The sequence below is a fragment of the Muscardinus avellanarius genome (assembly GCF_963383645.1).
Source record: "Muscardinus avellanarius genome assembly, chromosome: 12".
Lineage (NCBI taxonomy): Eukaryota > Metazoa > Chordata > Mammalia > Rodentia > Gliridae > Muscardinus > Muscardinus avellanarius.
This window is the reverse complement of record NC_137798.1, coordinates 73,892,577-73,918,593: the sequence shown is the minus strand read 5'-3', so window position 1 is coordinate 73,918,593 and position 26,017 is coordinate 73,892,577. Positions and strand designations below refer to the sequence as shown.

General features: G+C 42.8%; 1 protein-coding gene across 3 annotated transcripts in view; it reads left to right on the top strand.

Annotated features, from left to right (window-relative positions):
• Positions 1 to 2,703: 2,703 nt before the first annotated feature.
• DCAF5 (DDB1 and CUL4 associated factor 5) overlaps positions 2,704 to 26,017 on the top strand; it is a gene marked incomplete at both ends in the record, with an annotated part of 134,937 nt that continues 111,623 nt past the window's right edge. For all 3 annotated transcript variants that reach the window (XM_080707414.1, XM_080707413.1, XM_080707415.1), the window contains one exon: positions 2,704 to 2,917. In XM_080707414.1, the coding sequence (XP_080563540.1) occupies positions 2,704 to 2,917 (214 nt within the window). The remainder of the gene's footprint in view (positions 2,918 to 26,017) is intronic.

Below are 26,017 nucleotides of genomic sequence, written 5' to 3'. Positions count from 1 at the left end.
TTAGTGAGACCCTGTTTCCAAATAAAATGCAAAATAGGTCTGGGAGTGTAGCTCAAAGGTAGAAAGCCTCTGGGTTGCATCCCCAGCACCACACACACACACACACACACACACACACACACACACACAAACAGAATGAAGAATAAACTGGGCATGGTGGTACATGCCTGTAATCCCATACTTGGGAGGCTGAGACAGGAGGATCACAGGCTCACAGCTGGCCTCAGCTACTTAGTAAGACCTCCACGATTTAGTAAGGCCCTGCTTCAAAATAAATAGGAGTGGGGGTGTAGCTCAGAGGTAGAATGCCCCTGGGTTCAATCCTCAGTTCCAATAAATAAATAAATATATAAATAAATAAATAATAAAATAGGGTTGGGGTATAGCTCGGAAGTAGAATGCCTCTGGGTTCAATCTCCAGTACAGCAAAATAAATAAATCTTTGATCAAGCTGGTATACTACTGGTCTGTACATGATAATTATAATGGACATTATTATTATTATTATTATTATTATTTTTGGTGGTGATGGTACTGGGGATGGAACCAGGGGCACTCTACCACTGAGGTGCACCCATGTTTTTTCTTTTTTTTTTTTTGCAGTAGTGGTGGCTGAGCCCAGAGGCATTGTACTTCTGAGCTACACCCCCAACCCTATTTTTTAGTTTTTCTATTTTTTGAAATAGGGTCTCACTGAGTTGCGAAGGGCTTAAGTAGCTGAGACTGTGAACCTGCAATCTTCCTGTCAGCCTCCCAAGTACTGGGATTACAGGTGTGCACATGATACCTAGCTTTAGAATAAAACTTTAAAAAATAAAGCAGTATACATTTTCCTACCTAGAGAAAAAATATTTTACTAAAATTCTAATTTCTTTTTTTTTTTTTTTTGCGGGTCTGGGGATGGAACTCAGGGACATTTGACCTCCAAGCTACACCCCCTGCCCTATTTTTTATTCTTTTTTTTTTTTTTTTTTTTTTTTTGGTGGTACTGGGGGTGGAACCCAGAGGCTTTCTACCTCCGGGCTATACTCCCAGACCTTTTTTATATTTTATTTGGAAACAGGGTCTCACTAAGTTGCTGAAAGCCTCACTAAGTATCTGAGGCTGGCTTCGAACCTGTAGTAATCCTCCTGTCTCAGCCTCCCAAGCGCAGGGATTACAAGCGTGCGCCACCACACCCGGTTTATTCTTTATTTTGAAACCGGGTCTCACTGAGTTGCAGAAAGCCTCACTAAGTAGCTGAGGCTGTCCACGTGATCCTCCAGGTCTCAGCCTCCCGAATGCTGGGATTACAAGCGTGTGCCACCACACCCGACTTTAAAATTCTAATTTCTGGCACTTAATTTTTATTAAATTTAGCAAATTAAACACTTGCATATTTATTACTGGTATGATCAGTCTTATTTGTCATTGTTATTATACAAAAAAAAAAATAAGTAGAAGCCGGGCGTGGTGGCTATGCTTGTAATCCCCTTGCTTGGGAGGCTGAAACAGGAGGATCACACAGGTTCGAAGCCAGCCTCAGCTACTTAGTGAGGCTCTCAGCAACTTAGCGAGACCCTGTTTCCAAATAAAATATGAAATAGGTCTGGGAGCATAGCGCTGAGGTAGAAAAGCCCCTGGATTCCACCCCCAGTACCACACACACAAAATAAATAATATGAGTAGATAATTTTGACAGGTAAACCTTTTCCAAGTTCAGTCCATCTTTTTTTTTCTTTCTTCTTGTTTTTTATCTTCAGCCAATCTTTCCAGGGTAGTCAGAAGATCTTGCTAAATTGAAAGGACAAAACTGACACCTTATTTCATTAGTTTATTACCACTTCATGATGGAGAGCTTCTAGGAAAAGTACCACAGTGAAAAAGGGAACTTTTAACTGTATCTGGAAAAGTTCCAAAGCACTTACCCAGTTTCCTCACTGGGGTCAACTCCTTGACTCCCATCCTACTGAAGGACAAGCGACTTTTCGTCTGGACTGCAGCTGCTGGCTAGCAGCTGTTCAACCTCAGGGCTCCACGCTCAAGATCTTAATGCGGAGTTCATCGCTCCCAATTAAATAAGAGACCACTACGTTCCAATAATGCTTCTCGTGTCTTACAAATGCATCTGGAACTAATGGGCGGACGGACTTTCTCCATTCGTTTTTGGCAATTGTCTTCTGCATGCGGGGGCTTGTGCTCTCTCGCCGCATCCCCAGCCCCTTCTCGCTTCCCGAGCCCTTTCTCCATTTTCCCGTACGCCGCTCTGTTACCTACCAGACTGAACAATTTAGCCATTTTTTTTTTTTTAACCGAAGGGTGGACAGGAAGGGAGTATCAGAGAACCGAACTGGGGAGATGAGACAGCGTCACGGCTTTTATGGGCGTGGGGGGCAGGAGGGCCAGGTGCGCTCACGCCACCCCCAGGCCCCCTTCCTGCAAACGCCCAGTCCGAATTCCGGGTTCTGGTCTCGGGGACCCAGCTAGGGCGGCCCCGGGGGGGGAGGCGGCGGGAGGGAGGAGGCCCCGGCCCGTCCTCCGGCGCCTCCCCTCCGCCACCGCGGCCGCTCCGCCGCGCGCTCGGCTTCCCCGCGGGGCCGCGGCGGCGCGGGCTCGGGGCGGGGCCTGGCGGCGGGCGCGGAGGCGGCGGCCCGGCGGGGCGCAGCCCAGCGGCGCGGGGCGGGCGGCGGGCGGGGCGCGAGCGGCGGCGGCGGCGGTTCCAGCATGAAGAGGAGAGCTGGCCTGGGGGGCAGCGTGAGGTCAGTGGTGGGCTTCTTGTCCCAGCGGGGCTTGCATGGGGACCCCCTGCTCACTCAGGACTTTCAGAGGAGACGCCTGCGGGGCTGCAGAAACCTCTACAAGAAGGACCTCCTCGGCCACTTCGGCTGTGTCAATGCCATTGAATTCTCCAACAATGGAGGCCAGTGGCTGGTCTCAGGTAAATCAACCCCCTTCCCCGCCCGCCCCGGCCCCTCCGGCCTCCCCGGCCTCCCGCCCGCGGCGCTCCGCGGCGGTGGGAAGCGGGAAGGGTCGGTGTCAGACTAAGCCCCGGCGGGGAGGGAGGAGGAGGGAGCTGGGGAGCGGATGGCTTCCATCAAAAAGACCTAAAATGGTTGACAGGTCCCGACTTCGCCGTCCCCGAGTGCCAGCGCCCGGGCCGCCCCGGCGCGGGCCGCGGAGGGCGAGGCTCGGCTCGGCAAAGTTTGACGGCAACTCCGCCTCCGCGCTCTCCGGCGCGGCGCTGGGCTCCGCGGCGGGTCGGGCCGGGCCGGGGCCGCGGGCTCGAGTGGGCCGGGCGCCGCCGGGGACGGACGGCGGGCGGCTGCGGCGGGCGGGCGCCCCGAGGGCCGGGCGGGCGGGCGGGCGCGGCGGGGCCGCTTCCGCGCCGCGTTTTGCGGCGGCCCCGAGCGCGGCGGGGCTGAGGGGCAGCCGCCCCAACTTGAATGCGCCACTCGCGGGGCAGCGGGCGGCTGGCGGGGCCGGGCGCCCGCACTCGGCTCCCAGCGGCGGCCGGCGCAGGTGGTCTGCGCTGCCGCCCCCGCCCGGCCAGGCCTGCCAGACCCCCGGCTCCCCCTCCTGTGTGGGGAGAGTGGCGAAATCGAGGCCGGGGCTCCGGCCCGGCGGTGTAGGCCTCGCTCTCCCGGGGCTTCTAGCGACAGGCCGCTGAATCGATGGCCTATTGCTCCCGGGGAGGCTGGGGCCGGACGGGCCGCGGCGGCCGCTGCCCCCGGCGAGGTGCGCCTGTCGCCGGTGGGGGCGCTAGCCGCCACCGCCCCCTCCTCCTCGGGGTCGCGGCCCGAGGCGGAGGCGGAGGGGGATGGGCGGCCGCGGGGGAGGGGGCGGCTCCCCGAAACCCGGCTCAAGGAGGAGGGCGAAGGCTGGTGATCGGTTGTTCCCTCCCGCCTTCGGTCCTCCTTCTTCCCTTTCCCTACATTGCGAGGGATGCAGGGGGCGCCCAACGCTGGGACGTGGCGCTTAGCTTCGCCCAGGTCGATCTCCGAATAGCTTTCTAATTTGCGTCAGTGGGCAGCTCACCAGGAACTTCTGGAATCATGTGCAAAGGATCTGTCTTCACAAGTAACAGTCGGAAGTGACACAGGGCGGATGTCTAGTTTGGAGGTAGCAGGGATAAGACTTGTGTGATCATTTCGGGACAAACCTTCTGGGATTTCTCCAAAAGTGACCCCACTTTTCCACCCCAGATCATTTTCTCTTTTGACTCGATAAGCATTGGCTCTAGATCATCCCGGGAAGAAAGGTGATATGCCATTTCAAGGCTACCCCTTACAAAAGCCTCCCCCCATAAGATTTTATCTAGTAAATTTTAAGGGCAAAAATGGAGAACCTTTAAAGAGGGAGCTCTCAGTTCTCCCTCGGTTGTTTCTTCTGTATTCAGAATACTCCTGATCGCAGAGACTGATGTATTCCAACAGATGTGTTCCCAGACATAAGTCATCTTACCTTCTGAGTAAGGGAATATTAGAAAAAAATTTTTTTTACAGACACCTAATCATGTTATTGAATCATAACTACTCTTGCATCACCCAGTTTAACACTCGTAAGAAGACACATATTGCCAGGCACGATGGTATGCACCTGTAATTCCAGGAGGAGGGAGGCTGAGACAGGAGAATCACAGGTTTATGGCCAGTGCCAAGTAACTCAGTGACACCTCATTTCAAATAAAAAGGGTTGGGGGTGTACCTCAGAGGTAGAATTCCTGGGGTTCAAGCTCCAGTAACAAAAAAATTGAGGCATAATTTGCATAATTTACCCTTTTAAAGTTCATATGCTTAAAAAAGCACTAAAATACCTGCTGTTCTCTACTAATTATTACTTCGCATATTCTTTTCTTTCCTCTTGGTGTTGGCAATCAAGCCCAGGGTCTGGTGCATACATGCTATGTAGCCAGCCCTATTTCCTTTATCCTTGTGCAGGATCTTATCCTGTATTTTGTGTGTGTGTGTGTGTGTGTGTGTGTGTGTGTGTGTGTGTGTGTGTTACTGGGAACTGAACTCAGGGGCGCTCCATCTCTGAGCTATGAGCTGCACTCTCAGCCCTTATATTTTTGTTTGGAAACAAGCCCTCACTAGGTTGCTGAGGTTCACTACATTGCTGAGGCTGACCTCAAACCTGCCAAGTACTGGGATTGCGGGTGTATACCCCAATGCCCTGCTACCCTATATCTTAAAGAGACTGCATGTTCTCTGGTCTTGACTAGTTCATTTCCTTTAGGTTAATTTTAGTCTGTAGATGAGGGTCCTTTGTACAGGGCAGGTGCTGGTCCTGGGCATTCATTTCCTTACTTTTCTAGGCCTGGGAATCCCATCACCAAGGGTACTTCCTGGATTCTAGCCTTCTTTGTCCCTTGTTCCTTCCCCTTCCTCCTCCTCTCTAGCTCAGTTCTTCCTGCTTCCTTTTTATCTACTTCTGCCCCCCCCCCACTCCCTTTTGCTGGTCTGAGGATGGAACCCAGGGGCATTTGACTTCCGAGCTACACCCCCTGCCCTATTTTTTATTCTTTATTTTGAAACCAAGTCTCACTGAGTTGCAGAGGGCCTCACCAAGTAGCTGAGGCTGTCAGTGAACTGCGATCCTCTGGTCTCAGCCTTGCCAATGCTGGGATTACAAGCCTGCGCTGCCACACCCGGCTTCCTTCTTAGTTCTTCCAGCAGGCTTTTCCATTGGCTCCTCCAGTTTGTCCCAGATAGACCTAGCTTTTTTTATTTGTTCCCTGAATGTGTAGAGTTTTGGTTACAGCCTTTTTAGCTATTCACCTTTCATTATCAGTACGGCTTGTGTTATCATAATGTTCCCCCTACTTGCTTCAGATAAGAAAGCTCTCTTTGGTAGTTTAATAAACCTTGAATTCTTTATTTTTTTTTTTTTTGGCGGTACTGGGGTTCCTAGAAGCCCTTCTACCTTTGGGCTACACTCCCAGACCTATTTTATACTTTTTTATTTAGAAACAGGGTCTCTTAAACCAGCGCGGCTGGCTTCGAACCTGTGAGATCCCAAGCGCGGGGGATTAAAAGCGTGAGCCACCACGCCCGGCTTAAACCTTGAATTCTTAAACCTAGTTAATTTTTTTTTTTTTTTTTTGTTCTGGGAAGTCCTTCAGTAATCTTCCATGTTTAAGCCGGGCATGGTGGCTCAACACTTGTAATCCTAGTACTTGGGAGCCTGAGACAGGAGGATCTCAGGTTTGCAGCCAGCCTCAGCTACTTAGTGAGGATACTCTGCAATTTAGTGAGACCTTGTTTTAAAAATAAAGACTAAAAATAGGTCTGAGAGTGTAGTTCGAAGGTAAATTGCCCCTAGTTTTCATCCCCAGTGCTGCAAAAAATTTTTTTCCATGTTTAAAACTATTTGAAGTATTATGTTTACATATTTTAAAATTTATCATGTTACACTACATATTCTTAATCTATCATTGCCCCTTATTAATAATTATCACCTAGGAGGAAGCACATATAATTTTTTTTTTGGGGGGCAGTACTGGGGATTGAACCCAGGGGCATTCTACCTCTGAGCTACACCTCCGTTTATTTATTTATTTATTTTTTTAGTACTGGGGATGGAACCCAGGAGCATTCTACCTCCGAGCTACCCACCCAGCCTATTTTTTATTCTTTATTTTAAAACAGGGCCTCACTGAGTTGCAAAAGGCCTTACTACGTGGTAGTAGTAGCTCAGGCTGTCCTTGAGCGGTGATCCTCCTGTCTCAGCCTCCCAAATGCTGGAATTACAAGCATGTGTCACCATGTCAGCTCCAGACCTATATTTTATATTTGATTTTGAAACAGTCTCAGTAAGTTGTGGAGGGCCTAAGTAGCTGAGACTGGCTGCAAACCTGCGATTCTTCCTGTCTCAGCCTCCCAAGTACTGGGATTACAAGTGTGTACTACCCTCCTAGCTCTTTTTTTTTTTTTTTTTTTTTTTTTTGGTGGTGATACTAGAGGTGGAACCCAGAGGCTTTCTACCTCCGGGCTGTACTCCCAGACCTATTTTATATTTTATTTGGAAACAGGGTCTCACTAAGTTGCTGAGAGCCTCACTAAGTAGCTGAAGCTGGCTTCGAACCTGTACAATTCTCCTGTCTCAGCCTCCTAAGTGCAGGGATTACAAACCTGTGCCACCACGCCCGGCCCCTAAAAAGTGCTTTTTAGATTAAAATATGTTGATGTATTTAAATGTCAAATAAGTATTTTCTCACTTGTTGCTTATAATCTTACTTCAAAGCATCTATCTTTTCTTGGTCCTGATTTTCTCTGGTTTTACTTTTTTTTTTTTAAATTAATGCATGTGGCTATACATGGTAGTGAGATTCAAAATGCTACATTCATATATGAACATTCTGGCTTACTCTTAATATTGCTGGCTTCACTGTGCCCTGGGAAGAGGCCAGCTGTTGAGGCAGAAAAATGTTGGATCCTTAGCTAAAAAAGTATTTTCTATGGCCAGGGGAATATTATTTTTGCTAAGTTAATTCTATCAAATAGTATGTGTCGATTCTAAGAAATGTGAGCCCACCCAAACAACTAGTAAAGGAAAACAATGAACAAACTATGAACAATGTATCATTTTAATAATCACTCTAAAAAAGGGCTTTAATCCAGACAGATACAAGAACAAAATACACAAATGAAATCATATAAATATGGCTGGCTCTGATATCCCAGCATTCTATGTGACTGTAATTGTAAATTATTGAGGATAAATAATATTATCCTGTATAATATTAAGCATAAAAAATAGGACAGGGGGTGTAGCTTGGAGGTAGAATGCCCTGGGTTCAATCCCCAGTACTGCAAAAATAAGTAAGTAAATAAGTAAATAAGTAAATAAATAAATAAATGTACTTTAAGCCAGTTGTGTTGGCACAGGTTTGTAATCCCAGTACTGAGGAGGCTGAGAAAGGAGAATGGCAGGTTCCAGACCAGCTTCAGTAAAAAAATTTTTTTTTTGCAATACTGGGGATTGAACCCAGGGCCATTCTACCTCTGAGTTATACCCCCAGCCCATTTTTTTATTCTTTATTTTAAAACAGGGTCTCTAAGTTGGGGAGGCCTCACTAAGTAGCTGAGGCTGGCTGCAACCCAATCCTCCTGTCCCAGCCTCCCAACTATGGGGATTACAAGTGTGTGCCACCATGTAGCTTCAGCAATTTAATGAGACTTTGTTTCAATATAGAAAAAAATAAAATGGAGTGGGGGTGTAGTTCATAGGTAGAATGCCTCTGGGTTCAATCCCCAGTACTATACACACACAAAATAAATAAGTAGAGCAGAGGGTATAGCTCAGAGGTAGAATAAATGCCCCTAGGTTCCATCCTCAGTACCAACAAAACAAAACAAAACAAAACAGCTTGGTATGGTGGCGCATGCCTGTAATCTCAGTACTTGGGAGGCTAAGACAGGAGGATGGTAAGTTCAAGAACAGCCTCAGCAACTTGTAAGGCCCTCAACAACTTAGTGAGACCCTGTTTCAAAATAAAGGATAGAAAATGGGGTTAGGGGTGTAGCTCAGAGGTAAAATGCCCCTGGATTAGATCCTCTGCAATAAAAAGGGGGGGGGAGGGGCAGGCCTGGTGGCACACACTTGTAATTCCAGCATTCGGGAGGGGGAGACTGGAGGATTATGGTTCGTGGACAGCTTCAGCTACTTAGTGAGGCCACTCGCAACTCAGTGAGACCCTGTTTCAAAAATAAAAAGACTAAAAAATAGGGCTGGGAATGTAGCTCGGAGATAAATGTTCCTGGGTTCTGAACATCCATGGTACCAGGAAAAAAAAAAGCTGGAGAGTATGATATAGCTTGGAGGTAAAAGGTTCCTGAGTTAAGCCCTCAGCTAGTGAAGCAGCGTTTCACAGTTTTTTGTTTTATTTTTCCAGAAAATGGCTTCACTATCATACTATGTAAAGCAGTGGTATAAAGTGGACATGTGGTTAAAATCATTGCTATTGCTATGTCATTAGTGTGTGGCCTTAGTTTAAATTATTAAGCATCTCTGAGCCCATTTTCTGAGTCATACAGTGAGAATACCAGTGTCTATCTGAAGGGCTGTAATGAGAGCTATATTAGGCAGAATACAGATTGGGTATTAGAGGTAGGCCTCTTAGACCAAAAACTGCTTTCTTTCCCCTTTTCCTTTTGTGCTTATAACATGTAGTATCATTCATAGTTGACACTTGTTATCACAGTATTTATACTATGCCTGTGCAAATTGTGTAGATGAGTTTTGTGGCTCTTTGATGTGAAATGAAGAGGCTCAATGGAACGTGGAAGGCACTTGGGGATTTGATGTCATGTGATTTGAATTGGAGGCTCTACCAATCACAGTTGTATAAATTTAGGTAAATAATTTCATTCTTCATCCACAAAATGAATTTTTTTGGGGGGTCTGAGGATGGAACCCAGGGGCATTTGACCTCCGAGCTACATCCTTTGCCCTATTTTTTATTCTTGATTTTGAAATAGGGTCTCACTAAGTTGCAGAGGGCCTCACTAAGTAGCTGAGGCTGTTCGTGAACCACAACCCTCTGGTCTCAGCCTCCCGAATGCTGGGATTACAAGCAGGTGCCTCCACGCCCGGCTATAAAATGAATTTGACAGATTGGCCAAACTACCTTACAGGATGATAGTAGATGGTCAATGAAATGTGAAGGTACTTTATAAGCTACTTGGTCATGAATGAACATAACTTGGTTCTGTGGTAATTGGGGATTGACTCCAGGGACATTCTACTTCTGAGCTATCCAGACTATTTTTTCTTTTAAACTAAGAGTCTTGCTAAATTGCTGAGGCTAGTATCTTAACCTGTGATCCTCCTGTCTCAGTTTCCTTACAGGCATGCACCACCATGCCTGGCTCTTATGTTTTGTTTTGAAACAGGGTTCACTAGGTTTCTGAAAGCTTCACTGAGTTTCTGAGGCTGATCTTGAACCTGTGATCCTCCTGTCTCAGCCTCCCAAGTACTGGGATTACAGGCATGTGCCACCATGAACATTACTTTAAGTCTTGCTTATACTTGAAAGTTAGTCTTTCTTAGAATATATGTGAGTGTTAGTCCTTTAAGGACTTGGGGGAGCAGCATCATTAAAGTGCTTCTTACCAAGAGATACTAATTAAGATTAGGATATTCATTGAGCCTCATCCCCAGCCCCTAGTACATTTTTTAATTGCCTTCACTGCCTTGTCTATGCCTTTTCTTTTTCCTACTGTGGGCCCTTTATATGTTTGCTTTTTTTCTTTGGATGAAAAGACCACTCACTCAGAAAGTAGTTTTTTGGGTATATATGACTTGAAATATAAACTGTACCTTCTTATATCTTATAAAAGGTTTGTGCAAACAGAGTCTTAGCAGTAAACAAAAATAAAGACTTTGCTCTTTGGAGATGAGAGTTGCTATAATACTATTTCCTCTTCATTGAGGCCTAAGGCGTTGGAACCTGTAGAGCTAGCAGATTAATAGCCCACAAGTATGAAGTTTTGAATTACAGTGAGAGATTATGATCTCTTTTGTGCTATGACTAAATGTAGGAAAAGCACCTTCAGAAGCATTTCAATAGCAACTGTGCTGTTTCAAGGTGTTAATTAAATAGGAGTTGTGAATGGGGAGCTACATTTAGTTGCTTGGTCATAATATTTATAAGTGGAGATAACTATTAAGCCTATTTCTGTTTCATGTGGGCCTTTGACCTTATTGATCAGTGTAGGATCCATAATTATGTAGAAAGATTAAAAGTGTAAACCCCAAAGTCAGACTGCCTCGAGTGAATACTAGCTCAACTCTGCGTGCTAGCTGGGTCAGTAACCTTTGGCAAATCACTTATTCTCCATGTTTGTTTCTTCATCCATGTAATAAGGACAATACCTCACAGGGTTGTAATGAAGATTGAAGTAACACCAAGGCCTACCCCTGCTATTGCTCTGGGTGCTACTGAAAGTGTTAGTGTTATTTCACTTGTGCCTTACAAAAAGCTTTTAGAAGATTGACACCAGCATCTAATACTGCACATAGCACACAGTACATGTGACAAATTGAGAAAGCTCTCTATGAGGCAAACTGTTAAAATGTTTTGTTAGCTGGATGTGTTGACACATGCCTGTAATCCCGGTACTTTGGAGGCTGAGACAGGAGAATCTTAGGTTTGAGGCCAGATTCAGCAATTTAGTGAACCCCTCAGCAATTTAGTGAGAACACATTTTAAAATAAATAGTGCTGTGGGTATAGCTTGGAGGTAGAGTACCTTAGGGTTTAATTCCTGGTACCACAAGCAATAACAACAAAAGTTTTGTAAATTTTACCACAGTGTTGTTATCAGAGATTCTTTTTAAGGATCAAATAATAGCAGTCATTATAACTTCTGTTTAATTTGACCTGTTAATAATGGTCATTTCCTGTTGCCCAATGACTAGTCACACATCACATTTATAGAATCAGGTGTTTTGTCTTTTTTAAATAAAATTAGTCTAAAAGCATAATGTCTACAGGTAAAATGTTTGGTTTTAGTCAGTTTACTGGTAATCTTACTATGAAGGTGTTAAATTTTACTCTCTGGTGTGTTTGTTCAGCAAATAGTTTTGGGTGTGTAAGACAGGAGCTATGGGGAAGAATAGAGATGATAAGTCAAAGGTAAACTATGCTTTCAAGAAGCTGTCATTTTAGGAGTGCTCAGTTCTCATTGGTAACAGTGCATGATCCTTTTTAATTTTTCCCTCTACCTCCTGATACTTTAATAATATTTGATTTTTCTTTGGTTTGCAGGACTTAATACAACAAAAATGCCTATGATATTTAGGAAAGGAAAAGGCCAAATGAGATTGCTTTGGGGGATTTTGTTAGAATAACCCAAAGGGGTCTTGTGAGAAGAATAAAGTAATATGGATAATCATGGTTGCATATTATTTGTTCCACCTGTTCTCCAGTAAGCTAATTAATATCTATCAAAGATTGGCCAAGCTGAAGCCGGACATGGTGGCGCACACTTGTAATCCCTGTGCTTGGGAGGATGGGATTCACAGGTTCGAAGCCATCCTCAGCTACTTAGTGAGACCCTGTTTCCAAAAAATATATAGAATAGGTAGGTCTGGGAGTATAGCCCGGAGGTAGAAAGCCTCTGGATGTGGTCCACCCCTAGTACCACTAAAAAAAAAAAAAAAAAAAAAAAAAGATTGGCCAAGCTGGATGTGGTGCATACCTGGAATCTCAGAACTTGGGAGGCTGAGACAGGAAGCTTGCAGGTTCAAGACAGTTTTAGCAATTTAGGAGATGCTCAGAAACCTAGTGAGATTCTGTTTCAACACAAAAACAAGAAGAGCTGGGGTGTAGTTCAGAAGTAGAATGCCCCTGGGTCCTATCTCCAGTACCACAAAATAAATAAAAATTTAAGATTAATTTAGAGAAAATAATGACGCTGGCAAGGTGGTGAGCGTTTGTATGTAATCCTAGTAGTTGGAAGGTTGAAACAGGAAAAATGCAGGTTCAAGGCCAGTCACAGCAATTTAGTGAGACCCTATTAAAAATGAAAAAAAGGGCTAAGGTATAACTCAGAGGTAGAATGTCCCTGTTCAATCTTAAATACCAAATTGGGGGAGGGGTATAATGGTAGAGGTATTACATAAATGTGGGAAAACTCAAGGTGTGAGAAAGTTTGAAGCTTTGAAAATATTGCATTAGGTAAATCTTTTATAGTTTCTTTATGAAATCAGAGAAGTGGAAGGATTTTAATTTTCCAGCAAAGAGAGTTGAGATCTAGAATGGTGACTTGCCACCAGCACAGTTGTGTCATCCTAGTGCTTGGGAGGCTGAGACAGGAGGATCACAGGTTTGTGGCAAGCCTCAGCTACTTAGGCCCTCTGCAACTTAGTAAGACCCTGTTTCAAGACAAAGAATAAAAGGGCAGGAGGTGTAGTTCAGAGGTAAAATGCCCCTGCGTTCCATCCCCAGACCTGCAATAAATAAATAAATAAATAAATAAATAAATAAATAAATAAATAAAATTAAAAGGTTGGGTGTGGTGGCACACGCTTGTAATCCCAGCATTTGGGAGGCTGAGACCAGAGGATCGCGGTTTGCGGATAGTGAGGCCCTTGGCAACTTAGTGAGACCCTGTTTCAAATTAAAGAATAAAAACTAGGGCTGGGGGTGTAGGTCAGAGGTCGAATGCCTCTGGGTTGAAAGAAAGAAAGAAAGAAAGAAAGAAAGAAAGAAAGAAAATCCAAGGGTGGTGGCAAAAGCTTGCAATCCTAGTATTTGGGAGGCTGAGGTGGGAGGATCACAGATTCACAGTCAGCCTCCAACTACTTAGGCCCTCTGCAACTTAGTGAGACCCTGTTTCAAAATAAAGAATAAAAAATAAGACTAGGAGTATATCTTGGAGGTAGAATGCCCCTAGGTTCCTTCCCTGGTGCTGCAAAAATAAAGAAAATGAAGAAAAAATAGGGCTGGGGGTGCAGCTCAGAGGTAGAATGCCCCTGGGTTTAATCCTCTAAATACTGAGGGGGGAAAAAGTCTGTCTGGCTTAACTGGGTGTGGTGGCACATGCTTGTAATCCCAGTACTTGGGAGGACAGGAGGATTGCAGGTTTGAAGTCAGCTTCAACAATTTAGTAAGTCCGTTTCCAAATTAAAAAATAAAAAGGTCTGGAGGTGTGGCTCTGAGGTGGCAATGCCCTTTGGGTTCTATCCCTAGTACTGGGATTATAAGCATGTGTCACCAAGCCTGGCTCTGCCATTATAATTTAAATTTCCCAGTTGGGCTATAATCCCAGTACTTGGGAGGAGAACAGCATCAGCAAGTAGTAAGACTCTTATCAACCTAGGGAGAGCCTGTTTCAAAATAAAAATAAAATAGGGCTAAGGATGTAACTCAAGAGATAGAATCCCTGTGGGCTCAATCCCCAGTACCAATAAAAAAACAAACAAACAAACAAACAAACAAACTTCTCCAAACGTAACTTTCATTATTTCACATCTCTTGCTGATCCCTCAAAAATCTATAGCATTGCCGGGCGTGGTGATGCACGCTTGTAATCCCCCTGCTTGGGAGGCGGAGACAGGAGGATCGTGCAGGTTTGAAGCTAGCCCGTGCTGGCTTAGGAGACCCAGTTTCCAAATAAAAAAAATATATAAATAGGTCTGGGAGTGTACCCTGGAGGTAGAAGGGTTTCCAGGAACCCCAGTACCACCAAAAAAAAAAAAAAAAAAGAAAGAAAAAAAAAGAAAAAGAAAAGTGGGATGGGGGTGTGTGGCTCAGGGGTAGATTGCCCATGGGTTCAATTGCTAGTACCACACACACACACAAAAAAAATATTACAGTCTTAATTGTATGGAGTAACTATCTAGTACCAGAGCACATTTGTAGTAAAAGTTGGCTTTCTCAGGTATAGGTTAGGAATTATACTTTTTCAGTTGTATTGCCCATTGGAGTTAGAATGTCTTTATTGTTGTGGAATCTTTTGATTAAAGAAATCTGGTTAGAGCCGGGCGTGGTGGCGCAGGCTGTAATCCCTGCACTTGGGAGGCTGAGACAGGAGGATCCTGCAGATTCGAAGCCAGCCTTAGCTGGCTTAAGAGACCCCTGTCTCCAAATAAAATATAAAATAGATCTGGGAGTGTAGCCCAAAGGTAGAGGGCCCCTGGGTTCCATCCCCAGTACCACCAAAAACAAAACAAAAAAGAAATCTGGTTAGTCTTGATTTTACCACTCTCACTGTGATTTTTATGCTACTAATATTCTGTCTCTCTAGAATCATGGAATTTTATTCCTGGAAAGGATCTTGATCATGTAATTAAAGTCTTTTCCATTCAAGTATCCTTCATCAGAACTCTGAAATCTGAAATGCTCCAAAACCCAACACTTTTTGAGGGCAAACATGATGTTGCAAGTAGAGAATTTCATACTTGACTACATGTGATGGGTCACAGTAAAAATGCAGTTACACTAAAAATATTGTGTTATTACTCTCATGCTATGTATATAAGGTGTATGTGAAGTAAAAATGTCATGGCTGGGTATGGTGGCTCTTGCCTGTAATCCCAGTACTTGGGAAGCTAAGTAGGACAATAGCAGGTTCCAGGTCAGCTTCAGCAACTTAACAAGCCTTTGTTTCAAAGTAAAAAAATAAAATAGGGTAGGGGGTTATAGCTTAGAGCTAGAATGCTCTGGGTTCAACCTCCAATACCAAAAACAAACAAGAAAACCGCCTAAAAAACAATTTCATTTTAAGCCTCGGATTTCATTCCTAAGATATCTATCTTATTATGTATCTGTGAATGTTCTAGAATCTGAAAAACATCTAAAATCCAAAACACTTTTGGTCCCAATTATTTCACTTAAGAGTTTCTCAACCTATGTAATAAAACAGGAGCAAAAACGAACTTAGTAGCTCACAACTAGTGTGTAGTAAATGACCTATTCCCTCAATAGGAAATTCATGAGCTTCTGCACCTATAATGTACTTCTTCAAGTAAAGTGTTAACTCTTTATGTGGGTTACTTTGTCAGTACATTCTACCTGCAGTTTCATTGTTTTAGACATAGTTGTTTTGATTAAATTGGTGATGCATATTATTATTATTGTTATTATTATTATTATTAATAATTTATTTATTTTTGTACTGGGGATGGAACCCAGGGGCATTTTACCTCCGAGCTACACACCCCAGCCCTATTTTTTATTCTTCATTTTGAAACAGGGTCTCACTGAGTTGCAAAGGGCCTCACTAAGTAGCTGAGGCTGGCCACGATCCGTGATCCTCCTGTCTCAGCCTCCCAAATGCTGGGATTACAAGCATGCAATACCACGCCCAGTGGTGATACACATTATTTTTTGGGTAAGTAAGTACAGATTTTCCAATGTAGATGCAGACTGTCAGTCCTTCCTGACCAAGTCTCTAGTTTTAATTCTTAGTCTGCTAAACTATATTTCTTACTTTGCTAAGTGTTTGTTTCCTTCCAAGAACATTACTCAGAAGGAATTCTTTGCAAATCCAGATGTCTGTCTTGTTATACAGCTTACTTCATATTCATGTCTTGTATCTAAATTCTAGTTGTATCACTTGGCCCTAACAATAAAACCAAATGACTAATTGAAACTTCTGAGGAAGGTTATCTTTCTTTTTTTGTAGATATTTTGACTAAATTTAAAGGCTTGGTGAATACTTCTGCTGCTGTAGATACCTGAAGCATGATCTTTGCCTTAGATATACTAGTGAGAAATAACTGAAATGGGCGTGGTGGCGCATGCTTGTAATCCCAGCATTTGGGAGGCTGAGACCAGAGGATCCTGGTTCACGGACAGCCTCAGCTACTTAGTGAGGCCCTCTGCAACTCAGTGAGACCCAGTTTCAAAATAAAGAATAATAAATAGGGCAGGGGGTATAGCTCAGAGGTTGAATGCCCCTGGGTTCCATCCCCAGACCCGCAAAAAAAAACAAACGAAAAAAAAAAAAAAACTGAAATGCAGTGTTTGGCAGCTAGCTTCAAGTAGCCGTTGGTTTATTCTCAGAGTTGCCATCTCTATCTTCATTGGCAGGTGGGCAGGTATACTGTACCATCTTAGGACTGAACGCATTAGGGCCTGCAGTGATTCAGTCTTTTTTTTTTTTTTTTTTGGTGGTACTGGGGATTGAATCCTTCTACCTCCAGGCTACACTTCCAGACCTATTTTATATTTTTATTTGGAAACAGAGTCTCTTAAGCCAGCGAGGCTGGCTTTGAACCTGCATGATCCTCCTGTCTTTGCCTCCCAAGCGTGGGGATTACAAGTGTGCACTACCACACCTGACATTGATTCAATCTTTTAAAAATTGTCCAAGAAGAAAAAGAAAGCTTTATTATGTTGTTAATTTTGCTTATACAAAGAATTTTGGAAAAGTCTAGGTAGACAGTTTTTTGTTGTTATTTTTTGTAGTATCAGTGATTGAATTTAGGAGCATTCTATCTCTTAGCTACATCCCCAGCCCTATTTTATTATTTTCTTTTTGGAAATAGGATCTCACTTAAGTTGCAAAGGGCATTACTAAGTTTTTGAGCCTGGCTGTGAACCTATGATCCTCCTATCGCAGCCTCCAAAGTACTGGAATTATAAGCATGTGCCACTATGCCTAGCTGGCAGGCAGTTTTTATATATAAAAGCAAAAAATCCAGAAACTGCTCAAAATGAATGAAGAATAGCAGTGATATAATTAGGATAAATTGTGATATATTGTCCACTCAGTTCCTTAATACTGGAGATAAAGACAAGCTGTGGTCTGGGAAATACTTTGCAGTGCATCACCCTGTCTTCTTAGCTCTATTTGGGCAGACCCCCCCCCCCTTTTTTCTTTTGTGATACTGGGGATTAAACCCAGGGGCATTCTACCTTAGAACTGTACTCCCAGCTCTCTTTCTTATTCTTTATTTTGAAACAGGGTCTCACTAAGTTGTGGAAGGTCTCACTAATAGCTGGCTATGAACCTGTGGTCCTCCTGTCTCAGCCTCCCATTGGATACTGGGTATTGAATGCTTATAGGCAGCATTCTATCTACAAGCTATACCCCTAGGCCTTTTTTTTTTTTTTTTTTTTTTTGCAGGTCTGTGGATGGAACCCAGAGGCATTTGACCTCTGAGCTATACCCCCTGCCCAATTTTTTATTCTTTATTTTGTTAATTTTTAAAAATTTTTTAATTTTTTCAAATAAATTTTTATTGGTACATTGTAGTCATATATCTTAATGGGATAAAAAAACTTGTGAAGATATACATGCACACATCACCCAATCAGTTCTTACCCAATCTCTAACCTTTCCCTCCCCCTCCCTCCTTCCCATGCTTGGTTTCCTGATTAACTTTGATATGTTTGGTTTTTTTTTCTTCCATATATGGTCAAGTTATTTTTGACAAGGTTTCCAAGAACATTTGGTGAAGGAAATAATAATATTTTCACTAAATATTGTTCAAAAATAATAACTACATGAAAAAGAATAAAATTGGTTCCTTACCTAACACCATATACAAATATTAACTCAAAATACATAAAAGATCTAAATGTAAATCTCAAGACTATAAACTTTTAGAAGAAAACCAGGGTCATAAAACTTCACAACATTGAAATTGGCAGTGATTTCTTGGATATGATTCCAAAGGCACAGGCAACAAAAGAATAAACAAACTTCATAAAAAATAGAAAAATATTGTACATCCAAAGAAAATGTAAACAGAATTAAAAGTTACTGATAGAATGGGATAATATATTTCCAAATGCTATATCTGAAGGTATATTAGTATTCTGAATATAAATCCTAAAAATTAGCAACAATAAAAGCAAACAATACAATTTAGAAATAGGTAAAAGACTAAAATAGATAATGAATCTCCAAAGATTTTTATATGACCAATAAACACATGAATATCACTTATCATTATCATAATATAACTAATCATTAAGGAAATACAAATAAAAACTATAGTGAAATACTGCTTCACATTTGTTAGGATGGCTGCTTAACATGAATTATCTCGCTCCAGCCCTTTACCTTGAGTTTGTTACTATCTTTACTTGTAAAGTGTGTTCTTGTAAGCAGCAGATAGATGGATTCTGGTTTTTAATCCATTTAGCCACTTTATGTCTTTTTATTGGGGAATTGAGGCCATTTACATTCAGTGTGATTATTGAGAGATAATTTTTAATAACTAACCTGTTAAGATTTTATTTCTGTTTGAGATACTGCTTATTCTTCTTCGCTTCGTTGTCTGCTGGATGGAAAAATCTTGTTTCTTTGGTTCTGACGTGTATTACCTATTTTTTCTTTGTAGTTAATCTCCTTGAGGATTGTCTCTAGTGCTGGTTTTGAAGATATAAATTCCTTCAGTTTCTATTTGTCATGGAAGCTTCTTATTTCACCATCTAATTTGATAGATAGTTTTGCTGAGTAGGAAATTTTTGGCTGGAAGTTGTTTTCTTTCAGAGTTTGGAATATGTTACTCCAAGCCCTTCTGGCTTTCATGACTTGGTTTGGGAAGTCTGGAGTGATTCTAGTTGGTTTGCCTCTGAATGTCACTTGGCCTTTTGCTTTTGTTGCCTTTAAGATACTTTGCTTGGCTTCTACATTGGTCATTTTGACAGTTATGTGGCGTGGGGAACCTCTTCTCTGATCCTGTCTAAAGGGAGTTCTATAACTTTCCTGGACCTCTTGCTCTGTGTTTGGAAAATTTTCTGCTATTATTTCTTTGAAGGGATTATTGATCCCTTTGGTTTCACCTTCTTTTCCCTCTTCTATTCTGATTATTCTTAGGTTAGCTCTCTTAAAATGGGCCCATATTTCTTCAATGTCAGATTCCTGCTGTCTGATATTTTTTCTAAGTTATAAATTATGCGTTCATTTTTGGAGTGATCATCTTCTAGGAGCGAGATTCTATTCTCCATGTGGTCTAATCGATTGTTTATAGTTTGAATTGATGCCTTTACTTCAATGATTGCATCTTTTATTTCTTTTAGACTCTCTGTAAGTTATTTTCAAAGTCCTGTATTATTTCTACAGTTATATTCCTGATTTGATCTTCTGGAGATCTCTGACTTTCTGTGTTATCAGGTTCTGATATTATGGGGTTGTGGGCGTTCATTGCTCCATTGTTGTTCCTCTTTCCCCATGATTTCAGAAGTTTGTGCCTTCTCTGGGCTCTTCCCCGGGTCACCACAACTTCATTTAGGGTGCTCTGGATCTGGAGTTTGTGGTAATCTCAGCTGCACTACTCCTTTACTGGCTTGTATCATAAAGTCTCAGACCCAGGGAGTTTGTTGAGACTGCGCAAGAGCATGGGGGTGCCAAGCTGGGTGTTTTCCCATGGGAAAAACCACTGCTCCTTCACTGAGTTGCACTGCAAAATCTCAGACTCAGGGAGATTATCAAAGCTGCGTAAGTCCCTGGGGGTGCAGTGCTGGGATTTCTCCTTTAGGGGCTGCAGTTTTACTTACAGTTATTATGCACACTGATCTGGAGCTGTCGCAGGCGTGGTGAACTCACTGCTGCTGCTGGCAATATGGTGCCACTGCCACACCCTCGGCCGTGAGGCTGGTATATTTCTTTTCTGATTTTGAGCTCCGTTCTGAGTCCCTGGAAGGCATGATGAGCTTGGCCACTGGGAGTTTTAGATGTTCTTTGCGCTGAAAGAACTGCTGAATTACACCCAAATGATCCGCAGCTGCTCACTTCAGCTCCTTTTTTACCTTTCCTCTCTGGAGCCTGGTGCTGTGAGGCATGATGGTGCCAGTGTGCCTCTGCAATGCGGGCTGGTTTTTTTTCTGGTCTCTGGTTGTTCTTCTAGTCTTCTTCTTCTTTTTTTTTTTTTTTTTTTTTTTTTGGTGGTCCTGGGAATGGAACCCAGGGGCCCTCTACCTCTGGGCTACACTTCCAGACCTATTTTATATTTTATTTGGAGACAAGGTCTTTTAAGCCAGCTGAGGCTGGTTTCGAACCTGCAGGATCCTCCTGTCTCAGCCTCCCAAGCGTAGGGATTACAAGCATGTGCCACCACGCCCGGCTTAGTCTTCTTTTTCTCTGTTCCTTGTGTTTACTTTTTTTTTTTTTTTTTTTTTTTTTGGTGGTACTGGGGTTCCTGGAAGCCTTTCTACCTCCGGGATACACTCCCAGACCTATTATATATATATTTTTTTTAATTTGGAAACAGGGTCTCTTAAGCCAGCATGGCTGACTTTGAACCTGCGCAATCCTCCTGTCTCCGCCTCCCAAGCACGGGGATTACATGGGTGCTCCACCACAACCGGCTGTGTTTACATTTTTTATTTCTCTGCTGATAGTGTTTTCTGGCTATGAAAAGCACTGATTTTGTGGCAATAGAGATCGAGTTTAGCAGGACTCCTAAACACTGCTTTGCTCTGTTGCTCTTTTCCTGGAAGTCCTATTCTTTATTTTGAAACAGGGTCTCACTGAGTTGCGAAGGGCCTTACTAATTAGCTGAGGCTTACTAAGTAGCTGAGGCTTTCCGCGAACCTCGATCCTCCAGTCTCAGCCTCCCAAATGCTGGGATTATAAGTGTGCGTCACCACGCCTGGCTCCCCTAGGCCTTTTTCATTTTGTATGTATGGTACTAGGAATTGAACCCAGAGGCATTCTATCGCTGAGCTATATCCCCAGACCTATTTTATTTCTTTTTCTTTTTTTTTCTTTTTGTTGGGTCTGAGGATGGAACCCAGGGGCATTTGACCTCCGAGCTACACCCCCTGCCCAATATTTTATTCTTTATTTTGAAACAGGGTATCACTGAGTTGCAGAGGGCCTCACTAAGTAGCTGAGGTCATCCGCGAACCATGATCCTCCAGTCTCAGCCTCCCGAATGTTGGGATTACAAGCATGCGCCACCACACCTGGCTTCTGTTTTATTTCTTACTTGGAAACAGAGTCTCACTAGGTTGCTGAGAGCCTCACTAAATTGCTGAGGCTATCCTTTAACCTATGATCTTCCAGTCTTAGCCTCTCAAGTACTAGGATTAAAAGTGTACACCACCAAGCCTGGCTTTTTTTTTTTTATTTTGAGATAGGGTCTCACTAAATTGCTGGGACTGGCCTCAAACCTGCTCAGCTGGGATTATAGGTGTGTGCCACCACACCCAGCTAACTTTTTTACTTTGACATATCACTAACTCTATACTACTGAGACAGTCTTGTCCACAATTTAAAAAAGTGTATTTTAATAATAATTTGGTTTAAAGAAAAAACAATCCTATTTACTTAAGATGACCATAGTTAATATTTCTTAACCTTTTTTGGTATGTGCATGTACATATTTTAAAAAATAAAATTGGGATTAGGCCATATCTGCTGTTTTGTTACCTTTTTTTGTACTGAGTATTGAACCTAGGGACATTCTACCACAGGGCTATACTCCCAGCCTATTTATTTATTTATTTATTTATTTATTTATTTATTTTGGTGGTACTGGGGGTGGAACCCAGAGGCTTTCTACCTCCGGGCTATACTCCCAGACCTATTTTTTCTTATATTTTATTTGGAAACAGGGTCTCACTAAGTTGCTGAGAGCTCACTCAGTAGCTGAGGCTGGCTTTGAACCTGTGCGATCCTCCTGTCTCAGACTCCCAAGTGCAGGGATTACAGGCGTGCGTCACCACACCTGGCTCCAGCCTTTTTATTTTTTAGTTTGAAACAGTCTTTCTAAACTGCTGAGGATCTCACCAAATTGCTGAGGCTGGCTTTGAGCCTTCAAGCCTTCTGTCTCAGCCTCCCAAATACTGGGATTATAGGTGTGCACTACCATGTCCAGTTTTGTTACCTTTTTAACTTAAAATTTTCTTCATACATAGCCAGGTGTGGTGGCACATGCTTGTAATCCCAGTACTTGGGAGACTGGGACAGAAGGATTGCACAGGTTGGAAACCATCCTCAGCTACTTAGTGAGGCTCTCAGCAACATAGTGAGACTCTGTTTCCAAATAAATTATCAAATAGGTCTGGGAGTGTAGTCCAGAGGTAGAAGGCCGCTGGGTGCCACCCCCAGTACCACAAAAATAAATAAATAAATAAGCAAACAAACAAATAAATAAATTTCTTCATACATAATTGTATACCCTCCTAAAGCTGTTCTTTCTTTTTTCAATTTGAAAACAGGTTCTCTTATTAACTGACCAAATTACAAAAGTACCATGGTAGATACCTTAGTTCATCCTCCTAATGAGCCTGTTGATCTGGTCTTCCATGTTGCCAGCTTCTCCACCTTCTACAAAATGGGTTGTCATTTTATTTTATTATTATTATTTTTTTGGTGGTACTAGGGGTGGAACCCAGAGGGTTTCTACCGCTGGGCTATACTCTCAGACCTATTTTATACTTTATTTGGAAACAGGGTCTCACTAAGTTGCTGAGAGCCTTACTAAGTAGCTGGGGGGCTTCGAACCTGCGCGATCCTCCTGTCTCAGCCTCCCAAGCGCGGGGATTATGGGTTGTCTTTTTCTTCATCCCACCTTGTACAGAAGATACCTTGATTATTTGCTTCTTTGAAACACTTTCCAACAGTATAGATCTCATGAATCAGATCCTCCGTGCAGATGATGCCGTATTTACAAAGAGATCGAGCAATCAAAGTGTTGTCTGTCAAGGCAATTTGTTTCTTATTGACTTTGCCACAGCCACACTTGTAGATTAGTTTGTTTACTGACATCAGTTTCGGGTACCCCCATGCAATGTATGGCACCACAATCCTCAGCATGTTAGTTGAAGCCTTATTGAGCTTAACAAAGGTGCTATTGAAGATCTAGTGAAGGTGGAGCAGCTGCAACACCTTGTGGATGCCTCACCATTGGGCTCACACCATTAATGCCTCTGATCCTGATGACAAATGCCAGTTTGGGCTCTGCAGGGACATAGAAATTGCCCACTTTTCTTGCCTTCCTAGCCATTCGAATCTCAGTACAGTACATCTGCCTATATACCTTGTGATGGTGCTTAGCTTTTTCATAGATAAGCTTCCTCCTTGCCTTTCAAAGCATCTTTTGGGCAAACTTCTTCTTCAGGTGCTTTACCTTTAGCTTTCTGAAATTCTTTCAGTTTTTCTTAAGGGTTTCTGGCACTGCAGGAACCTTCTTTTTCTTCTCTTTGGCGACCTCTATGGTTCCAGCCGGAAAAAGAGGCCTAAAGCTGGTCTTTCAACAGTATTGACATTTGGGACTGGATAGTCCTCTAAGGTAGGCCATACTGTGTATTGTGGGATGTTTAGCAGCATCTCTGGCCTTAACTCAGTATATGCCAGTTGCATTTCCCCAGTTCTGACAACCACATCTGCAGATGTGCCAAATGCTCAGGGGAACAGAATCACCTGAATTGCAAACCACTGTTCTAGTTGGGTGTGATGGCGCACTCTTGTAATCCCAGAGCTTGGGAGGCTGAGACGGGGATCACATAGGGTCAAAGCCAGCCTCAGCTACTTAGGTTCTCAGCAACTTAGTGAGACCCTTTTTCCAAATAAAGTATAAAATAGTTCTGGGAGTATAGCCCGTAGGTAAAAAAAAAAAAAAAAAAAAAAAAGCCCCTGGGTTTCACCCCCAGTACGAAAGAAAGAAAGGAAGAAAGAGAAAGAAAGAAAGAAAACCACTGTTCTAAAACAATAGTCCTAAACTTGGTCTCCAGAATTCTTTATTCTCTTATATGTGGTTTTTTTTTTGGGGGGGGGGGTAATAGGTATTGAACCCAGGAGCATTCTACCTCTGAGCTACACCCCAGCCCTATTTTTTTATTCTTTTTTTTTGTTTTGTTTTAAACAGGGTCTCATTAAATTACGGAGGGCCTCACTATGTAGCTGAGGCTGGCTGTGAACCTGCTTATCCTTCTGTCTCAGCCTCCCAAGTACTGGGGTTATAAGTGTGTACCACCATGCCCAGCTTTCTGTTTTATTTTTTATCTTGAAACAGGATCTCAGTAAGTTAAGGAGACTTCACTAAGTTGCTGAGGCTGTCTAAGAACCTGAGATATTTCTGTCTCAGCCTCCCAAGTATTGGTATTACAGGCATGTACTACCATGCCTGGCACCATATTTTTGGTTTTCATTGTATTAGAATTTATAACTGAGAAAGCTTAAAATTTTTATTTAAAACTAGCAATAATAAACTTTTTTTTTTTTTTACAAATAGGACTTTTTACTTGTCAGTATGAAAAATTTAAACTTTAAACAGATTCTTGGACTGATGGTTCATAGGCATCAGCCAGTTTGACTTTAGTACCTGTCTAATACCGAATAGCTTTTCCAGAACTACTATAGTACTTCATCATGATGCTTCATAAGTTTTCCCAATTCAAACTTGGGCTTCTTCAGCACTTTTACTTTCTAATGAAGACATTGTGAAGAGGATAAATAGACTGGCAAGCTTTTTCAATGTCTTTCTCAACGCTTTCTGAAATCAGTTTGACCACTTTTTTTTTTTTTTTGGTCCTGGGAATGGAATCCAGGGGCATTATACCTCTGAGCTACACTCCCAGCCCTTTTTCTTAAGGGTTTTTATTTGTTTGAAGCAGGGTCTCACTGAGTTGTGAAGGAACTCGCTAAGTAGCTGAGGCTGTCCACGAACCGTGATCCTCCTGTCTCAGCCTCCTGAATGCCAGGATTACAAGCGTGTGCCACCATGCCTGGCTTTGACCATTTCTTTTTTTTTTTTTTTTTTTTTTGGTACTAGGGGTGGTACCCAGAGGCTTTCTATCTCTAGGTTATACTCCGAGACCTATTTTATATTTTATTTGGAAACAGGGTCTCACTAAGTTGCTGAGAGCCTCACTAAGTAGCTGAGGCTGGCTTTGAACCTGTGCGATCCTCCTGTCTCAGCCTCCTAAGTGCTGGGATTACAGGCATATACCACCACACTTGGCTTGACTGCTTCTTTTAAGTAATTTGCACCTCCCAGATCACAATTTCTATCACATCTTCCAGATTTGGCAGATCTATTGGTGCTGAGCATAAGAAATCATCTGTATCTGATTGTTGTATATGTTAGTAAAACCAACATAGAAAAAATAAAGCAAATAACCATTGGTAGTCTTAACATCAGCATGAGCTTTAATCATGATCTACCACTTCTTTTTTTTTTGCGGGTTTGGGAATGGAACCCAGGGCTATTTGACCTCCAAGCTACACCCTCTGCCCTATTTTTTATTCTTAATGTTCGAAACAGGATCTCACTAAGATGTGGAGGGCCTCACTAAGTAGCTGGGGCTGTCCAAGAACCACGATCCTCCAGTCTCAGCCTCCCGAACGCTGGGATTACAAGTGTGCGCCACCACGCCCGGCTGATCTACCACTTTTTGACCATGGAACACATTTTGTCGTGTTATGCTATGGAAGTTAGGCAGTTTTTGCTGTGAACATCCACACTGATTAGCTTGAATTTCCTAAATGCAGCTTTGTCATCCTGCAGATCAGTAAGGCTCACTTCAAACATATGACTCTTGAGGCTCTTTAGATGGAATTTTAGTTTCTTGAGTCTCCAAGAATAGTGTTTTTCCAGTATTTCTACACTGGACATAGTCGGTGCTTTCA